The sequence below is a fragment of the Mobula hypostoma genome, chromosome 23, assembly GCF_963921235.1.
Source record: "Mobula hypostoma chromosome 23, sMobHyp1.1, whole genome shotgun sequence".
NCBI lineage: Eukaryota > Metazoa > Chordata > Chondrichthyes > Myliobatiformes > Myliobatidae > Mobula > Mobula hypostoma.
This window is the reverse complement of record NC_086119.1, coordinates 19496675-19517727: the sequence shown is the minus strand read 5'-3', so window position 1 is coordinate 19517727 and position 21053 is coordinate 19496675. Positions and strand designations below refer to the sequence as shown.

The 21053-nt window shown below is 42.3% G+C and overlaps 1 protein-coding gene across 2 annotated transcripts in view; it reads right to left on the bottom strand.

Annotated features, from left to right (window-relative positions):
* Positions 1 to 16123, bottom strand: part of gosr1 (golgi SNAP receptor complex member 1) — a 125971-nt gene extending 109848 nt beyond the window's left edge. For both annotated transcript variants that reach the window (XM_063031762.1, XM_063031763.1), the window contains exon 1: positions 16055 to 16123. In XM_063031762.1, coding sequence (XP_062887832.1) covers positions 16055 to 16085 — 31 coding nt within the window. In that variant the 5' untranslated portion in view covers positions 16086 to 16123. The remainder of the gene's footprint in view (positions 1 to 16054) is intronic.
* Between the last annotated feature and the right edge of the window lie 4930 nt (positions 16124 to 21053).

The window sequence follows — 21053 nt, the reverse complement described above, 5'->3', positions numbered from 1 at the left end:
TTGGAATTAATACTACTTGTCATCCTGACTCACTTAACCCTTAGGGTCAGAAAATAAAACAAATACATACAACAGGAACTTCGAAGAATTTGAAGGTACAGAAAATCATTTTGAATGTTAAAATGAAAATGAAGATTTGGAGGATGCAATCATCAAAAGCATTGTTTGAAGGTGGTCCATTATCTATTCTAGATGTCTGTGCTGATTTTGTTCCTTCACAGTCAAAATAACACAGCAACATACACTGGCTGAATTCCTCCATCAGTAACTATTAAGAATGATGACACTGCTTTATAATACTGTAGTAGTATTGGTAGTGTTCTAATTTGATCTGTATTTTATTTAACTACATAATATGTTACTCAGTTAAATAGTAGTTTTTTTTAAAAATACCTTCTTAACTATTTCCATGAAACTTCAGCTAATTGGGACCAAAATATATTGGTCGTGATGTGTCCGAATTAACTGGAATGCAGTGTATATTTTTATATATTCAGTGGCCAATTTATGAGATACACCTGCATGTTAATGCAAATATCTAAACAACCAATCATATTACAGCAGCTCAATAGATAAATGCATGGAAACATGCTCAAGAGGTTCCATTGTTGTTCAGACCAAACACCAGAATGGAGAAGAAATGTCATCTAAGTGACTCTGAAAATAGAATGATTGCTGGTGCCAGAAAGGGTGGTTTGTGTATCTCAGAAACTGCTGATTTTCATACACAACAATCTCCAGAGTTTTCAGAGAATGGCATGAAAAACAAAAAAAACAGCATCCCATGAGTGGTGGTTCTGTGGGCGAAGATACCTTGTTAATGAGAAAGGTCTGAGGAGAATGGCCAGACTGGCTCGAGCTGACAGGAAGGCGACAGTAACTCAATAATCATGCTTTACAACAGTCATGTGCAGAGAGAATCTCTGAACACTTAACATGTCAAATCTACAGCAGCAAAAGACCACAAACATGCTCTCAGTGGCCACTTTATTAGGTACAAGAAGTATCTAATAAAGTGACTACTGAGTGTACATGCAATATCACAGTGTTCCATTCAGCAACCTATAACACTTGCTATCTGTTTTAATTAGCACTACGTACAACTGGCAAAAGATATGGTGGTCTTGGGAGGAGAAAAAGCAACTTTACTTGAGGGACACCGCCCATTTAAAAATTAATTCAGCCTAATGAAAACTGCACATCATACTGATATAATTAACAATAGATCTCAATATTCTTGTGAAATACCACTGCATATTCAAAACCAATCCACAGGATGTAAACGGAAAAATATAACAGAACTTCTGGCCTCCTGAGATGACAATTTAGTAAAGGTGCATGCTCAGCAAACCGGTCATAGGAAAATTAAAGTAGTATTATTGTTCTGGGGAGACAGTTAGTGCTCTATGGACATCAGAATTAGTATCAGGTTTTACATCACAGACATGTCATGAAATTTACTGTTTTGCAGCAGCAGTAGAGTCCAATACATAAAAAATACCATAAGTTACAATAAGAAATATGAGAAAATAAATAAGCAGTACCAATAGAAAGCAAAAAGTGAGATAGCATTCATAGTCCATACAGAAATCTGATGGTGGAAGGAAGAACCTGTTCCTAAAACATTAAGTGTGTGTCTTCAGACTCCGGTACCTCCTCTTCGATGGTAGCAATGAGAATAGGGCATGTCCGGATGGTAAAGGTCCTTTATGATGGATGCCATCTTCTTGAGGCATTGCCTATTGAAGATGTTCTCGATGGTGGGGAGGCGAGTGTCCATAATGTCATCTTAGCAATTTCTTGCTGGGAGGATGGTCTCTTACAGAAACCAAATTAGAATTAACTCATCTCTGAGCCCTACAGTGGCTTATGAGACGAATCTGCAAAGTGCCTATCTATAGACAGACAATGCACAAACTGATGAAGACTTGGAAAAGTTAGATTTCTTTCTTTTGTTCTTCCCCTCTCCCACCCAATTAGAAACCAATTTGATAATCAGGTAACACACATAAAATGCTGGAGGAACTCAGCAGGCCAGGCAGCTTCTATGGAAAAGAGTACAGTCAACGTTTCTGGCTGAAATCCTTCGACAGGACTTATAACCAAGTACTTCAAAAGGGGGAGACTTCTCAGAATGGCATGGCTATCACAGTGATTTCTATTCTGTTTCAATTTCCTCACTTTCAACATTAACTTGTTATACGCCCACCAGAGATGTTGGGTAGGGGGTTGGGTGGGTACGACAAGTTAATATTGAATGAGCGCTCTCACTTTGACTGAATGGGGAACAGAAATCTTGTTTCAACCAACATGCACTCAGGGTGCGAAGCCCCGTATAACGGAGTTGTTCAATAAGTATGACCTCTACATTTGTAGTATTGGCTTTGGATGGGCCATCCGTGTGGATAATGGCAAAGGAGCAGAGTGGCAGATGTGCTAGCATCTGTCACACAGCATGACTAGTCTTAAAACAGGTCTACACAACTCCAAAACATTAGTCATGGCCAGCATGATCCAGCCTGTCCAATCTAGTCTTCCACACTGACAATTTTTTCTTACATAATTAACCATATTAACGGTATAACTTGTGATGTTCCAAAATAAACAGATCCTCAAGCTTTTTTCTTCTAAGCTGTTTTCTCACTGGGAATCTAGATATGGTTGAAAAACACATCATTAATCCCTTTTGGTGTGTATGACTTAACGATCCTAGGAGGATGTACCTGCATTTCCTATCAATCGCCCTTTCCTGTGTCTCTACCTCTGTTCTCCGGTTTGATGTTGGAAACGACAAAATTTTCTTGGACTGGTTCAATCAGCCTTTACTACTGTCATGGAAAACAGCAATTTTCTCTCAAATGCTTGAATGTTCAACCTATCATTAGTTGTGCCACAGTCTTCAGTCCAGGGAATTTCAAGAACCTGTTCTTGTCAACAAGGCTACAGGCCATAGCTGGTCCTAAATCCCACTGGTTTTTCTCAGATAGATGATCCATGGTAGAATGTATGCTAACAACCACTTCCCTAACATCACTGTCATTTTTCATTTTTATTTTATTGAGATACAGCACAGAATAGGCCGTTCCACCCCTTCGAGCCTCGCTGCCCAGCAACATCTGATTTAATTCTAGTCTAATCATGGGACAATTTATAATGACTAATTAACTTACCAACCAGTACGTCTTTGGACTCTGGGAAGAAACTGGAGTGCCCGGAAGCCCAGTCATGGGGAGGATATACAAACTCCTTATAGGCAACAGTGGGAAATGTCATTTGCACAATGGTAAACTTCATAATGGTTAGAATTTACATCAACGATAACACACAAGTTCCTTATTATATGTAGAAATAAGTGGAAAAAGAGATAGCATAAATGAAATGATTAAATATCATACAGCGCCTTGTAAAAGTATTCAGCTCCAACCTTTTGTTTACATAATGAGTATTACAACCAGGGATTTTGATCAATTTAACTGAGATATTTTAATTTTACGAATCACATGCTCCTTTTTCCCCCCACAGTAGTGTCCAGAAACATGGAAAATTGTGAAGTGTGAAAGACTAAAAAATTAAAAACGGAGAAGTCAGCAATTCAAAAGTACTCATCCCCTTTTGCTCAGCACTTATTTGAACCACCCCTCGCAATTATTACAGCCAGTAGTCATTTTGGATAAGACCTCAGAGCTTTGCACAATGTGATAGATCAAGATTTGCCCATTGAGGCCAAGGTCTCAAAGCTTAATGATTAGTTTTGAGGGGATGATAATATTGTACAGTGGTCCCGCAAAGCATGTGCTACCACAGGCAGCAAGGAAACGATATGACTTGGCGACGTGACCATGTTGCCGACTTGCTGGTTGGCGCCTTCTTGCCCAGACTCTTGGCGGCAGAAATATTGCCAAATGTAACTGACCAAAAAACATTTTTCTTAAAGGAAAATGTTTCAGAAAAAGGATGGAATGTAACTTACATGCTGATAATTTTAGCATGTAAAAAAGCCAGGGAAAAGCCAAAAAGCCAAATGGATTTTGTGGCGCCAACCACATTGGGGTGGAAGCCAGATTTCTGGGATTTGGTACCGAAAAAGCCAATCTGGTAACCCTGTAATCAGTCAGCTGCACCTTTCCTCATTCCCTGTCATGCCCACTGTTGAACTTGAATGCATGCAAGGTCATTATGCACACAACATCCATGGCAGCGCGGGAACAAGATCAACTCCTCGAGCTTGCAAATGACGGCGGCCTGAAAAGTATGTTTGACATAACATCTCTGCTGGCATTCTGGATCAAAGTCAAGGCTCAATATGCTGAGATAGCCACGAAAGCACTGAAAACGTTGCTTCTATTTCCAACATCATATCTCTGTGAAGCGGAATAGACTGGACATAAGGAGCCCCCTTCCAGTATCACTTCTCTCATCACCCCTCGATGGGACCGTCTTGTTGCGGGAAACAAGCCCAGGGCTCCCACTGATTCAGTGATATTGGCGTGTTGCAATGATTTTATATGTTCATACGAGGAAAATATGTGCTGTGTGTTTAATATCCAAACGTTACTTAAAATGTTATGATATTATTGACTTACAATTGATTATCATTATATTCATGCAAGGAAAATTTGCACTGTGTGTTTAATATTAAATCCGTTAGATAAACCCTTTTAGAAACAAAATTGAGTGTATTAGCCACTTATAAGTGACTTATAGTTGACTTATCACCTATATTCCAGTTGTGATGACCCCCCCCCCCCCCAATCGGCCGGTCCACAAGAATATTGTCAATATTAAACCGGTCCACGGTGCAAAAAAAGTTGGGGACCCCTGGTATTGTATACTGAGCTGTAGTCAATAAATAGCATCCTGACATATTCATCCCCCTGTCCAGATGTTCGTTGAGTGAAGAGCCAATGAAATGGCATCTGCTGTGGATCTGTTGTGCTGGTAGGCAAATTGGAGCAGATCCAAGTCGCTTTGCAGGCAGGAGTTGAAATGTTTTATCACCCATCTCTCAAAACACTTCAATACTATGGATGTAAGTGCTACTGGATGATAGACATTAAGGTAGGTTACAACATTCTTCATAGGGACTGATATAATTGAAGCCTACTTGAAGCTGGTGGGTACCTCAGACTGCCAAAGTGAGAGGTTAAAGATCTCAGTGACCACTCCAGCCAGTTGATCAGCACATCTTTAGTGCTGAACCAGGTACCCCATCTCAGCTGGATGCTTTCCGTGGGTTCACCCCCCAAAGGACGCTCTCACATCAGCCTCAGAGACTGAAATCACAGGGTCATCAAGAGCTGTGGGAGTTGTGACAGTTCCTCCAAGTTTTGACCGTCAAAACAAGCATGGAAGGCATTGAGTTCATCTGGAAACAAAGCCCTGTTGTCACCTATGCCACTTGATTTCATTTTGTAAGAGGTGATAGCATTCAAGCCCTGCCTCAGCTGTTGAGATAGTTCTTCATTGATTCAAGTTTAGTTTGGAACTGCCATTTCATCCATGAAACGTCTTTCCAGAGAGCATACCTGGACCTCTTGTAACTTCCTTTGTCTGCAGACTTGAATACCTCTGATCTGGCCCTCAGCAGGTTGTGAATCTCATTGATCATCAAGGGCCTTTGGTTGGGGAAGACTCAGAATGATTTTGTGGGGACACACTCATCTGAGACTGTTGTTATAAAGTCCATGACAACCATGGTGTGAGTATTCATTCAGGTCCACAGATGAATCCTCGAACACAGCCCAGTCCAACTGAAAGCAATCCCGGCGCCACTCCTCTGCCTCCTATGACCACCTCTTTATTGTCCCTACCTCTGGAGCCTTGCCCTTTAGTCTCTGCCTTTATGCAGGTAGGAGAAGGGCACCATGTGATCAGATTTCCTGAAATGCAGTCTGTTCATAGAGTAGTAGGCATTCCATATCTTCGTATAGCAGTGGTCAAGTGTGTTGGGACCTCCAGTGCTACAAGTTACATGCTGATGGTAATTGGGCAGGGATTTCTTCAAACAAACCTGACTGAAATCCTCAACTATGATTTGAAATGTGTCAGGGTGGACTGTTTCTTGTTTGGTGATGGCATCACGTAGTATCTCAAGCACTTGATTATAGTCAGCCACTGGTGGTATGTACACTGCAGTGACGATCACGGAGCATAATAGTCTTGGTAAATAGAATGACCACCATTTGATCGTTAGGTGTTCAAGGTTGGAACATAAGTGGGACAAAACCACCCCATTGGAGCACCACAGAGAGTTTATCATGAAACACACACTGCCACTTTTTGCCTTTTCTGAATCAGCAGTTCATTCCATCCAGAGTATTGCGAAGCCTTTGGATGTAACTGCTGTATCTGGCATACTCGGAGTAAGCCACGTCTCGGTAAGACACAGAACATATTCCTCATTTCCCTACGATACAGCCCCCTTGCCCTTGTTCTCCAGCAAAGGCATATTTGCTAACAAGATCTTGGGTAAAAGGGGCTCCATCCCTCTGTATTTCGGCCTGGTTTGGAGTACTCCCAGCGATAGCGATAAACCTTTGCTTGGAGATGTTGTACTTGCCTGCTTGAGAGTTGAGTCCAATGAGCCCATCAGAAGATTATGTATTCTGTAGTTCATTAAGCCGATTCAAAATTAAGTTGCTTAAAGGAAATTACATGCTGCAGATTGCAGTGAGAGTAATTCAGAAGAGGTACATTCAGACATTTTGTACGTAGCCTGCACAACCCCGCTGTGATTCACTGGCGCCATCTGGGTATCTGCATCAAGCAGAACGGAAATGCTGCATTTCTTGAAGTGAGAGCATATACACACACAGACAAGAGATTCTGCAGACGCTGTAAATTTTGGAGAAACTCAGCAAGTCAAGCAGCATCTATGGTGGGGAATAGTTGATACTTCAGGCCAAGACCCTTCAGCAGAGCATATCTTCTATGCTTTCAGGGAGAGAGCTCCAGCATTTTGACCCAGTGACAGTGAAGGGACAATAGATATCCAAATCAAGAGGGCAGCTTTCAGGTGGTGGTTTTCCCAGACTTTTGCTGTAATTGCCCTTCTAACTAGTAGAGGTCATAGGCTTGGAAAATGCTGTCTAGACTCAGAGTTGGAGGAGCACGTCAGTCCATGGCCTCTTCCACTGTCATGATGAGGCCACACTCAGATTGGAGGAGCATCACCTTGTATTCTGTCTGGGTAGCCTCCAACCTGATGGCATGAACATCGATTTTTCAAACTTACAGTAATGCCCCCCGCCCCTCTCCTTCACCATTCCTCATTCCCCTTTCCCTCTCTCACCTTATCTTTTTACCTGCCTATCACCTCCCTCTGATCTTCCCCTTTTCTTTCTTCCATGGTCTTCTGTCCTCTCCCATCAGATCTGCCCTTCTCCAGCCCTGTACCTCTTTAACTTCCCAGGTCTTTTCTTCACCCCTCCTTCCCTGGTTTCACCTATCAGTTTGTGTTTCTTCCTCTTCTCCCCTCACCTTCTTACTCCGATTCATCCTTTTTTCTCCAGTCCTGATGAAAGATTTTGGCCCGAAACATCCATTGTACTCTTCTCATAGATGCTGCCTGGCCTGCTGATTCCTCCAGCATTTTGTGTCTTGTTCGGATTTCCAGCATCTGCAGATTTTCTCTAGTTTGTCATCAGCTCAGAGTGCTTGTTGCTGACTATTCCTTTCTTGCTACCTTGTTTGATGATTCCTCTGGTCGCAAAGCTAGGAAAACAGAATCCATCCTATCATATTATAAGACCATTAGGCAATTTGGCCCATTGAATCTGCTCTGCCATTCCATCATGGTCGATTTATTAACCCTTTCACCTCCATTCTCCTGCCTTCCCCAACTAATCAAGAACCTACTAAGCTCCGCTTTAAATCCGCTTTAAGTACACTCAATGACCTGACCTTCACAGCCATCTGTGGCAATGAATTCCACAGATTCATCACCCTCTGGCTGAAGAAATTCCTCATCTGTTCTAAACAGACATCCCTTTATTCTGAGGCTGTGCCCTCTGGTCATTGACTCACCCACTATAGGAAATATCTCTCCACATCCACTGCACTAGGCCTATCAATATTTGATAGAGTTCAATGAGATCCATAGAACATTACAGCACAGAAACAGGCCTTTTGACCCTTCCTGGCTGTGCCGAACCATTTTTCTGCCTAGTCCCACTGACCTGCACCTGGACCATATCCCTCCATACGCCTCTCATCCATGTACCTGTCCAAGTTTTTCTTAAATGTTAAAAGTGAGCCCGCATTTACCACTTATAGGGCGGGAGGAGAAGATGGCGGCGCGACGCAGCGCGCACAGCTCTCCGGTGAAATGATATTGTATTTGTAAGTAGGATGCCGTGCACAATTCTGATTTGATGGAGACAGACGTGAGAAGGCACAGAGGAACATCTGGAGAAATTTCTGAAATGCCCGGTTCACTGCCGCTGCTACTGTGCAATCAAGAATCTCCGGAGGGAAGGCCCCAAAATCCCCGACTTTGCCTGCTGCTAGCGACCGAGGCTGAGGTCGAAGTGTTCGGCAGAGATGGTGCTCGGTACTTGGTGTCGGAGGGCTGACTGGAGCTCGAAGTTTTCGGACAACTCAGAGTCGGACTGTGGTCGGGCATGGCAGGGAGTTTTCTTCCTTCTCCCATCTGCGTGAGATGTGGGACTTTTGACAGACTGAACTTTTTTACTGTGCCATGGCCTGCTCTTCATCAAGTTATGGTATTGTTGTAACTATATGCTATAATTATGTGGTTTTTGTTAGTTTTTTTCTGTCTTGGTCTGTCCTGTGTTTCTGTGATATCACACCGGAGGAATATTGTATCATTTCTTAATGCATGCATTACTAAATGACAATAAAAGAGGACTGCGTGTCCTCATAATCTAATAATCTGGCAGCTCATTCCACGCTCCCACCACTCTGTGTGAAGAAGCCCCCACTAATGTTCCCTTTAAACTTTTCCCCCTCACCCTTAACCCATGTCCTCTGGTTTTTTTCTCCCCTTGCCTCAGTGGAAAAAGCCTGCTTGCATTCACCCTATCTATACCCATCATAATTTTATATACCTCTATCAAATCTCCCCTCATTCTTCTACGCTCCAGGGAATAAAGTCCTAACCTATTCAACCTTTCTCTGTAACTCAGTTTCTCAAGTCCCGGCAACATCCTTTTAAACCTTCTCTGCACTCTTTCAACCTTATTAATATCCTTCCTGTAATTTGGTGACCAGAACTGAACACAATACTCCAAATTCGGCATCACCAATGCCTTATACAATCTCACCATAACATTCCAACTCTTATACTCAATAAACAACAGGAATTCTGCAGATGCTGGAAATTCTTATACTCAATACTTTGATTTATGAAGGTCAATGTACCAAAAGCTCTCTTTACGACCCTATCTACCTGTGACGCCACTTCTAGGGAATTTTGTATCTGTATTCCCAGATCCCTTTGTTCTACTGCACTCCTCAGTGCCCTACCATTTACCTTGTATGTTCTACCTTGGTTTGTCCTTCCAAAGTGCAATACCTCACACTTGTCTGTATTAAACTCCATCTGCCATTTTTCAGCCCATTTTTCCAGCTGGTCCAAATCCCTCTGCAAGCTTTGAAAACTTTCCTCACTGTCCACTACACCTCCAATCTTTGTATCATCAGCAAATTTGCTGATCCAATTTACCACATTATCATCCAGATCATTGATATAGATGACAAATAACAATGGACCCAGCACTGATCCCTGTGGCACACCACTAGTCACAGGCCTCCACTCAGAGAAGCAATCATCCACTACCACTCTCTGGCTTCTTCCATTGAGCCAATGTCTAATCCAATTTACCACCTCTCCATGTATAGCTAGCGACTGAATTTTCCTAGCTAACCTCCCATGCGGGACCTTGTCAAAAGCCTTACTGAAGTCCATGTAGACAACATCCACTGCCTTCCCTTCATCCAGTTTCCTGGTAACCTCCTCAAGAAACTCTAACAGATTGGTTAAACATGACCTACCATGCACAAAGCCATGGTGACTCCCCCTAATAAGTCCCTGTCTATCCAAATACTTGTAGATCCTATCTCTTAGTACTCCTTCCAATAATTTACCTACTACCGACGTCAAACTTACCAGCCTATAATTTCCCGGATTACTTTTAGACATTCTTTTAAATAACGGAACAACATGAGCTATCCTCCAATCCTCCGGCACCTCACCCATAGATACCAACATTTTAAATACATCTGCCAGGGCCCCTGCAATTTCAACACTAGTCTCCTTCAAGGTCCGAGGGAATACCCTGTCAGGTCCTGGGGATTTACCTACTCTGATTTGCCTCAAGATAGCAAGCACCTCCTCCTCCTTAATATGTATAGGTTCCATGACCTCACTACCTGTTTGCCTTATTTTCATCGACTCCATGCCAGTTTCCTTAGTAAATACAGACGCAAAAAACCCATTTAAGATCGTCCTCATTTCTTTTGGCTCCATACATAGCCGACCACTCTGATCTTCAAGAGGACCAATTTTATCCTTTACTATCCTTTTGCTCTTAATATAACTGTAGAAGCTCTTTGGATTATCCGTCACCTTGACTGCCAAAGCAACTTCATGTCTTCTTTTAGCCCTCCTAATTTTTTTTCTTAAGTATTTTTTTGCACTTTTTATACTCCTCAAGCACCTTATTTGCTCCCTGTTTCCTATACATGTCATACATCTCTCTCTTCTTCTTTATCAGAGTTCCAATATCCCTTGAGAATCGAGGTTCCTTATAATGTGATATACTGCGTCCGGTGCTCCCGATGTGGCCTTCTATATATTGGCGAGACCCGACGCAGACTGGGAGATTGTTTCGCTGAACACCTACGCTCTGTCCGCCAGAGAAAGCACATTTTAATTCCACGCCCATTCCCATTCTGACATGTCTATCCACGGCCTCCTCTACTGTAAAGATGAAGCCACACTCAGGTTGGAGGAACAACACCTTATATTCCGTCTGGGTAGCCTCCAACCTGATGGCATGAACAATGACTTCTCAAACTTCCGCTAATGCCCCACCCCCTCGTACCCCATCCGTTATTTATTTATATACACACACATTCTTTTTCTCTCTCTCCTTTTTCTCCCTCTGTCCCTCTCACTATACCCCTTGCCCATTCTCTGGGTTTTACCCCCCTCCCCCCTTTCCTTCTCCCTGGGTCTCCTGTCCCATGATCCTCTCATATCCCTTTTGCCAATCACCTGTCCAGCTCTTGGCTCCAACCCTCCCCCTTCTGTCTTCTCCTATCATTTCGGATTTCTCCCTCCCCCTCCCACTTTCAAATCTCTTACTAGCTCTTCTTTCAGTTAGTCCTGACGAAGGGTCTCGGCCAGAAACGTTGACTGTACCTCTTCCTAGAGATGCTGCCTGGCCTGCTGCGCTCACCAGCAACTTTGATGTACGTTGCTTGACTTTACCTTTTATCCTGACAGGAACATACAAACTCTGCACTGTCAAAATTTCTCGTTTGAAGGCCTCCAACTTACCAATCACATCCTTGCCAGAGAACAACCTGTCCCAATCCACGCTTTTTAGATCCTTTCTCATTTCTTCAAATTTGGCCTTTTTCCAGTTTAGAACCTCAATTCGAGGACCAGATCTATCTTTATCCACCCCACCTCAGTTTTCTAAATTCCAGTGAGTACAAGCTCAGAACCATTGAATGCTCCTCATACATTAACCCTTTTATTCCCAGAATCATTTGCATGAACTTCTCCAATGCAAGCACATCTTTTCTTAGATAAGGAGTCCAAAACTGCTCACAATACTCCAAATGTGGTTTGACCAATGCCTTATAAAGCCTCAGCATCACATCCTTGCTTTTATATTCTAGACCTCTCAAAATGAATGCTAACATTCCATTTGACTTCCTTGCCATTGACTCAACCTGCAAGTTAACTTTTAGGGAATTCTGCACAAAAACTGCAAGTGCCTTTGTACCTCTGACTTTTGAATTGTCTTCCCATTTAGAAAATCGTCTATGCCTTTATTCCTTCATCTAAAGTGTATGACCATAGACTTAACTACACTATATTACACCTGACACTTCTTTACCCATTTTCCCATTCTGTGTGTCCATCTACAGATTCCCTGCTTCCTCCGCATTACCTGCCACCACCTATCTTTGCAAATTTGGCCACAAAGCCATCAATTCCATCATCCAAATAGTAGACATAAAGTGGTATGCAAAAGTTTGGGCACCCTGGTCAAAATTTCTGTTACTGTGAATAGCTAAGCAAGTAAAAGATGACCTGGTTTCCAAAAGGCATAAAGTTAAAGATGACACATTTCTTTAATATTTTAAGCAAGATTACTTTTTTATTTCCATCTTTTACAGTTTCAAAATAACAAAAAAGGAAAAGGGCCTGAAGCAAAAGTTTGGGCACCCTGCATGGTCAGTACTTAGTAACACCCCCTTTGGCAAGTATCACAGCTTGCAAATGCTTTCTGTAGCCAGCTAAGAGTCTTTCAATTCTTGTTTGGGGGATTTTGGCCCATTCTTCCTTGCAAAAGGCTTCTAGTTCTGTGAGATTCTTGGGCCGTTTTGCATGCACTGCTCTTTTGAGGTCTATCCACAGATTTTTGATGATGTTTAGGTCAGGGGACTGTGAGGGCCATGGCAAAATCTTCAGCTTGTGCCTCTTGAGGTAGTCCATTGTGGATTTTGTGCTGTTGTAGAAGCCATCCTCTTTTCATCTTCAGTTTTTTTGCAGATGGTGTGATGTCTGCTTCCAGAATTTATTGGTATTTAACTGAATTCATTCTTCCCTCTACCAGTGAAAAGTTCCCCGTGCCACTGGCTGCAACACAAGCCCAAAGCATGATCGATCCACCCCCGTGCTTACAGTTGGAGAGGTGTTCTTTTCATGAAATTCTGCACCTTTTTTTCTCCAATCATATCTTTGCTCATTGCGGCAAAAAGTTCTATTTTAACTTCATCAGTCCACAGGACTTGTTTCCAAAATGCATCAGGCTTGTTTAGATGTTCCTTTGCAAACTTCTGACGCTGAATTTTGTGGTGAGGACGCAGGAAAGGTTTTCTTCTGATGACTCTTCCATGAACTTCATATTTGTGCAGGTGTCGCGGCACAGTAGGACAGTGCACCACCACTCCAGAGTCTGCTAAATCTTCCTCAAGGTCTTTTGCAGTCAAATGGGGGTTTTGATTTGCCTTTCTAGCAATCCTATGAGCAGTTCTCTCAGAAAGTTTTCTTGGTCTTCCAGACCTCAACTTGACCTCCACCGTTCCTGTTAACTGCCATTTCTTAATTACATTACGAACTGAGGAAACGGCTACCTGAAAACGCTTTGCTATCTTCTTATAGCCTTCTCCTGCTTTGTGGGCATCATTTATTTTAATTTTCAGAGTACTAGTCTGCTGATTGTTGGGACTAGGTTTGAGGTATCAGGGTATTTATAAAGCTTCAAAATTTGCATCACCTGGTCTTTCCTAACGATGACTGTGAATAAGCCATAGCCCTAACAAGCTAATTAAGGTCTGAGACCTTGGTAAAAGTTATCTGAGAGCTCAAATCTTGGGGTGCCCAAACTCTTGCATGGTGCTCCTTTCCTTTTTTTCCCACTCTAAAATTGTACAAAACAAAAATAATACACTAATCTTGCTTAAAATGTTGAAAAGAATGTTTCATCTTTAACTTTATGACTTTTGGAGATCAGTTCATCTTCTACTCACTTAACTATTCACAGTAACAGAAATTTTGACCGGGGCGCCCAAAATTTTGCATGGCACTGTATATTGTGAAAAGAAGTGGTCCTGATGCTAACCCCTGTGGAACATCATTAGCCACCGACAGCCAACCAGAATAGATCCTCTTTATTCTGATTCTCTGCCTCCTGCCAGTCAATCTTTTATCCATGTTAGTATCTTTCCTGTAATACCATGGGTGCTTACCTTGTTAAGAAGTATCATGTGCAGCACTGTGTCAAAGACCTTCTGAAAATCCAAGTAAATTTCATCCACTGCCTCACCTTCATATATTCTGCCTGTTATTCTCTCAAAAAATTACAATAGATTTGTCAGGCAAGATTTTGCCTTCAAGAAACCATGCTTAGTTTGGCCTACTTAATCATGCATCTTCAAGTATCCTGAAACCTCATCCTATATAATGTACCCCAACATTTTCCCAAACACTGAAGTCAGAGTAACTGGCCTATAATTTAATTTCTATTGGTCCTGTTCATCACTACTGTGTGATTGCGAATCATAGGCCAACTTCGTTCTCGTGGATCAAGTAAAGTTGATGAAGCGCACTGAGATAAAGTTTTTATGACTACATCAAAAGTGCTTAAAACTAAGCAAACAAAATAGCTGATATGCTCTTAAGACAAATGCCAGAATTCCCTGAGAATCAGATCTATGTGTACAAGAGGAGCTGACACAACACTGCCAAAGGACCAGCGGTACTCCTATTTCCCAGCCCCATACTCTCATAGGTTATGATTCTTCAGGTTCTCTATTCAGGTACTTTAGATATGAAACCAGTTTCTGTATCCACCACTCTTTCACCACTTCAGCCTCAAACCCCAACTAATCTATGTGTGAAAGTATACTTGCTCACACCTCTGATTCCAAGGGACATATCTGGATTTAACTTAACTCCACCATGGGCAGTTACAACCCCAGCTACGAAAGCAGAAGGGTTGGGCAGGAAGCTAGCAACCCCATCCCATATAAAACGCAGGGCTACAGAAGCTCCAGAGATCTCATCCCTGGGAAAGGAAGGATCTTTGAAGATAGGCCACATCTGGGGATAACTTGAAAGACTGGACCAGGACAGAAGACTCTGGTGAGCTGCTGTCCATGGTCTACGCCCCAGTAGGGGTGCAGGTCAAATAAAAAGTGTCCTCCTTGTTTGCTCCAGGGGCTTCTCAATTTTATATATCTCAACTAAATCTGTCTCCCCCCCCCCCCCATAACAAGAACTTTGCCTACCTCTTATCATAACTACAGTTCTTCAGGCCTGGCAAAATCCTTATAAATTTCCTCTTTAATGCTAACATTCTTTTGCAGTGTAGCACTAAAAGTTGGCATGGCGTGTTGCAACAGTACACTGAGGCAATTCAAGCCTTACTTCCGATCTCAGACAGATAATCCTGGCTGCCATCATTCATTCAGATGCTATTAGATAGGTGCAAAAGCTCCACGTCACAAACTAAAAGAGTACAAGGGAGCTCTTGCCTACAGCCAAAATCGATCCCTCAGCCAAATTAATTACTCGATCACTACTCACGTAATCTCACTAAGCACAAATTAACAGTCACCGTTTTCAGTCTTGCAATCTCTTGGCTACAAAGCCTTATCACACTTTTCAATATAAAAACGAAAGTTTCGTTATCTAAATCTTAGTGACAACATTGTTATTTTAAAACCAATAACAGCAAATGAACGTTTACGCTTAATGAATACAAAACAACTGACAGAAAATTGTATTTTGAAGGATCCAACAGTATGTTGGAGGAACTCGTGGGTCGAGTAGCATCTACGAGAAAAGGAATTGTCGATGTTTGCTCCAACAAATTGTTTGTTACTCCAGATTCCAGCATTTATAGTTTCTTTATCACCTTGGCATCAGTCCAGATGTATTCAAACTTCTCACATGTAATTAACTGTAGAAGTTACACGTCGACCTACAGGGTGGCGGAGAGCCCAGAGATCGTGGACCCTGGGGTTAACCTAGGATGACAGGGCGATGTAAGCCTCCCCCTCTCTCCAGCTCCAGCTACTGGCAGAGAGGAGAGTGACGGAAGAGACAGTGATCGGGAAAGGAGCAGGTCAGGTCCCCTCCCCACCTTCACGCCCGGAGCTTGCTCCCGCCACGCTCACCGGGACCGGGCCCTGTTCGAGGCCAGCGGCGTGCCCACCTTTCCCGTCTGCTCAGCTACACCGAGAGGCGGACTGCGACGAGGGAGTGGTCAGCAGGGCAGGTGTGTGGACAGAGTCGCGGCCGCCGGTATCAGGATCAGTCCCCATTTACCTCTCCCAGCCCCTCACTTACCCTCCCAGTAGTTGCTACTCCCCGCCGCCATCTCTGTTGTCCAACGTCACCCGCCTGGATCCTCATTACCTACATGTCCGAGAGAGGGGGGAGGACCAGAACAAAAAAAAACAATCAACCACGCAGACTCAAAGAACTACTCAAGCAAAGCAACCACACTAATATCATTAGCAGTATTTAGTTATATGCTCTTTTTTTCTGTCGCTTGTTATTCAATCTGTTCTTATTTAAAATGTTGATAACTTTCAATTACCTCTGAATAGTATGGCACAGTCTACATTTTTAAAGGGACCGCTCAGGAATGGATGTGTGCGCGTGCGCGTTAGTGAAGCAGTTGGGTTTTCAGTCATAGCCATAATCATAATCATACTTTATTGATCCCGGGGGAAATTGGTTCTGGTGAGCGGCTTTCGCTTGCTGTTATCAAATCCGAAGTAGGCGATCTACCATTGACGTTCAGGTTAACAGCTTTGCAGGAAATGGTGTAAGGTTTATTGATGTAAGGTTTTGCGATTTTACGTAAACTTTCGGGCCATCTGGCCGAGAAGTTAAATTTAGACCATAAGACCATAAGACAAAGGAGCAGAAGTAGGCCATTCGGCCCATCGAGTCTGCTCCGCCATTTTATCATGAGCTGATCCATTTTATCCTATTTAGTCCCACTGCCCCGCCTTCTCACCATAACCTTTGATGCCCTGGCTACTCAGATACCTATCAATCTCTGCTTTAAAGACACCCAATGACTTGGCCTCCACTGCTGCCCGTGGCAACAAATTCCATAGATTCACCACCCTCTGACTAAAAAAAATTTTTCGCATTTCTGTTCTGAAAGGGCGCCCTTCAATCCTGAAGTCATGCCCTCTCGTACTAGACTCCCCCACCATGGGAAACAACTTTGCCACATCCACTCTGTCCATGCCTGTAAATTTGATTCGCTCTGCACTTGCTAAGAGTTTTCTCGCTTATTTTAGCGTCTGCAGTGTGTCTTAGTCGATTCAGAAAATAATAATGCATTTTGGAATGGCTTACAAATATTGGTTTTGGTGAAAAGGTTTAACTCCTAGTACTCATCTCCCTAAGAGTTGTTTATGGTATAAGGCAAAATAGACCAATAATCTTTTACCAAAGTTTTTTGTTCCTCCCTCCCCACCGACATAAATGGTTTTAGTTGTAGAAGAAAAACTTTATCGACTTTATCATTGCAATTAAAGTTGCAATAGCTCTTCAGTGCACCTAAATGATTGTCGATTGTCCTAACTTAAAATCTAAAATTCTGACGTCTAAAACGGTTTTACTTGATTCAGGATAAACATTCCCTGAGTCCCCTCCAGTTTCCGCTCTGCATCTTAAAACATGCTTGTGTTTTATTCTTCCATCCCGAAATGTCCAGTGTGTTTCTCTGCCCACCGATGCTGCTTGATTTGTTCAACGCTTCGAACGTTCTCTGTGCATATTTGCAGGGAGTATGTATCTAACCTGAATTCTGGTGCTTATTTGCATTACAATTGTATTTTATAATAAACACAATACGGTCACATAATGTAACAATGAGACAATCAAACTTTAGTGCTTGATTTTCTTTTGAGAAACTTCCTAAAAGAACATTGGGATTTAAAAAAACTTGACAGTACTTTGCTTGCGTATTCCTCAATAAAAATACTATTATCTTCCTTCGCTACAGCCTACAGAGTGGCGAATCTTTTTGAGAACGTGCGCCCACATTAGTAATAAGCTTCAACAAGCCGGCTGTAAAATATGTCATCGTTAGTGCAGCAAAAATCTCACTGAGTAAAGTGTGTTTACCCTTTCTGGCTCGTCCTCCTTCCCCCCACCGTGATAAAATTAGTGATACAATTATCCCGTGTGCTAAAGGTAAATCAAAGATTACCATTAATTAATAAATTAGTAACATCAAAAATGAGCATTTTAAAGAAAAAAGACAAGTATTGTAGTTTATTTGCTATTAAAATATAACGGAGATTAAAATAAATGAAGCATTTAAGAAAGTTGGGAAAACATTTCAAATAGCATTGCTGTTGTCACATAAAACATAAATGTGTATATGACATTATAAGCTTTGCTGTATAGTTATAAGAATCAAGGGAAATAAGAGATTTTGTAGATGCTGGGAATTCAGAGCAACACACACAAAATGTTGAAGGAACTCAACAGGTAAGACAGCATCTATGGAAATGAACCAACAGTTCACGTTTCCGGCCGACATCCTTCCTTAAGACTGGAAAGGAAAGGGGTAGAGGTCAGAATAAAATGGTGGGGGTAAAATGACTAGCCAGAAGGTGTAAACATACTTTATTCTCAGTGAGACTGTTGCACTAATGATGGCAACGGCTTGTAATTTTTTTCCCGCGACTTATGTACATAGAACTGGTTTCAATAGTTAATGCTAGTCCTATAGTTAGATTTGGCCAAGTTAGTAACCGAATCAATAGATGAATGTGCTGATGAATATACTGTTAATATTGCCATTGTAACATTTTTCAAACAGTTGATAGTTTCAGGCATATAATTCTGGAATTTCAGAGCGTTATTATCTGGATTTTTATTAGATCCAGTTACTAGCCAGCAGATCTTTCATTTTTTTCCTCTGTTCAGCTCTGAAGTCAACACTTTCTTTGCCTTCAAATTGTGCTGCTTTGTAAATCAATCAATTGTATTTCAAAATTATCCTAATCTGCAGCTTAATGTGAAAAAGACTATGGAGCTGGTGGCAGACCTGAGGAGAACTAAGGTACCGGTGACCCCTGTTTCCATCCAGGGGGTCAGTGTGGATATGGTGGAGGATTACAAATACCTGGGGATACGAATTGACAATAAACTGGACTGGTCACAGAACACTGAGGCTGTCTACAAGAAGGGTCAGAGCCGTCTCTATTTCCTGAGGAGACTGAGGTCCTTTAACATCTGCCGGACGATGCTGAGGATGTTCTACAAGTCTGTGGTGGCCAGTGCGATCATGTTTGCTGTGGTGTGCTGGGGCAGCAGGCTGAGGGTAGCAGACACCAACAGAATCAACAAACACATTCGTAAGGCCAGTGATGTTGCGAGGATGGATCTGGACTCTCTGACGGCGGTGTCTGAAAAGAGGATGCTGTCCAAGTTGCATGCCTCTTGGACAATGTCTCCCATCCACTACATAATGTACTGGTTGGGCACGGGACTACATTCAGCCAGAGACTCATTCCACCGAGATGCAACACAGAGCGTCATAGGAGGTCATTCCTGCCTGTGGCCATCAAACTTTACAACTCCTCCCTTGGAGGGTCAGACACCCTGAGCCAATAGGCTGGTCCTGGACTTATTTCCTGGCATAATTTACATGTTACTATTTAACTATTTATGTTTTTATTACTATTTAATTATTTATGGTGCAACTGTAACGAAAACCAATTTCCCCCGGGATCAATAAAGTATGACTAATCAACCTCCTACCGCATTTCTGAATTATTTGTTTACTTTGTGAATTTTGCAGTTTCCTCGGGTTACCTGAACTTCCCGATTCAGAATTGTAGGATGTCCAACGTACTTTGCAAACAGATTAACAAAAATCAGCCTCTTTACCAATCATGCTGGGTGCATCACCAGTTGTCACGAAAACTATTAAGGAACGGTCAACTTGTAGACTCTACTGCTGCCTTATATATTTCAATCTCTGTTCAGGTAACGCTACTAAGGTAACTAGCTCTCCGCACATTTCAGCACGCCTATAAAAATAAAGCTAGCCCAGCTCCTCAAATAATCTTTTGTTGGTTCTGCTATGTTTGTTCCCATCATTAATATTCTGTTTTTGCAAGTGTCTGCTCATTGGCAAATCCTCAATAGGCTGAATAATTTAATAAGGAAATAATTTTAAAGAAGAACGCACTCTAGCCATGACTCTTAACAGATTCTCCATCACACTGGTTTTCCATGTTGAGCAATAATCTTTGAAACTTTAAAATTAGCAGCAACTAAATGAAATAAGGTAATCAAAATATTTGGCTGCATTGTCGTTGCTTTTTCGAGAAATGTGTTCTTTTTATTCTCACTTATCGCAAAGCTAAGAAGTTCATTGAAGCTATTCACAAGCAGTTAGGAAAGAGGAAATAATAATGCAGGGATTTCTACAGGTCAAAGGCTGTGAGCTATTTGTCAACTCTCGCCTATTATTAAGTATGATATTTTATTTAATCAAGTTTATGTATTACCCAAACACTACTGGATGTTGTTTACATTTGCCTTGCCTGAGAAACATTCCGAAAACCCTTTTATTGCAGCATGACCACAGACCATAAACTTCTCTTGAATTTGCACTCTTCACCAAGGAAAAGGATGCAGTTCATCCTTTTCTTGGCCGGCATTTCTGCCATTTCCGTAGCATTTGACTGTTTTTGTTTTAAACACGAGGCCAAATTGCTAGCTCAAAGTTCAACACAGCACGGATGGAAAGCGTGCGACGTGTCGGCTGGATTCGTACTCGTGACAATTTGCCTCGAGGTCCGGTGCTGATGCCACTGCATAACCGGCCGTTTAAAAATTCAGCTATCAGCATTTACCGTGGCCGAGACGAGGAAACTTTGTTCTGCACTTCAGTGCGTGTATTGACATAACAGGGTCCAACTACATTGATACCACGGTCAAAGAAGCCCACCAGTACCTCTACTTCCCCAGGAGGCTGAAGAAATTTGGCATATCCTCTATGAAATTCACCAATTTAAAATTAGTGCACCACAGAGAGCGTCCTATCAGACTTATCGTAGCTTGATATGACAACTACTCTGCCATGACCAGAAGTGACTGGAGAAAACACAAAATACTCTGCAGATGCTGGGGTCAAAGCAACACTCACAACACGCCGGAGGAACTCAGCAGGTCGGGCAGCATCCGTGGAAACGATCAGTCGATGTTTCAGGCCAGAACCCTTCGTCAGGACTGTAGAGGGAAGGGGCAGAGTCCCTATAAAGAAGGTGGGGGGAGGGTGGGAAGGAGAAGGCTGGTAGGT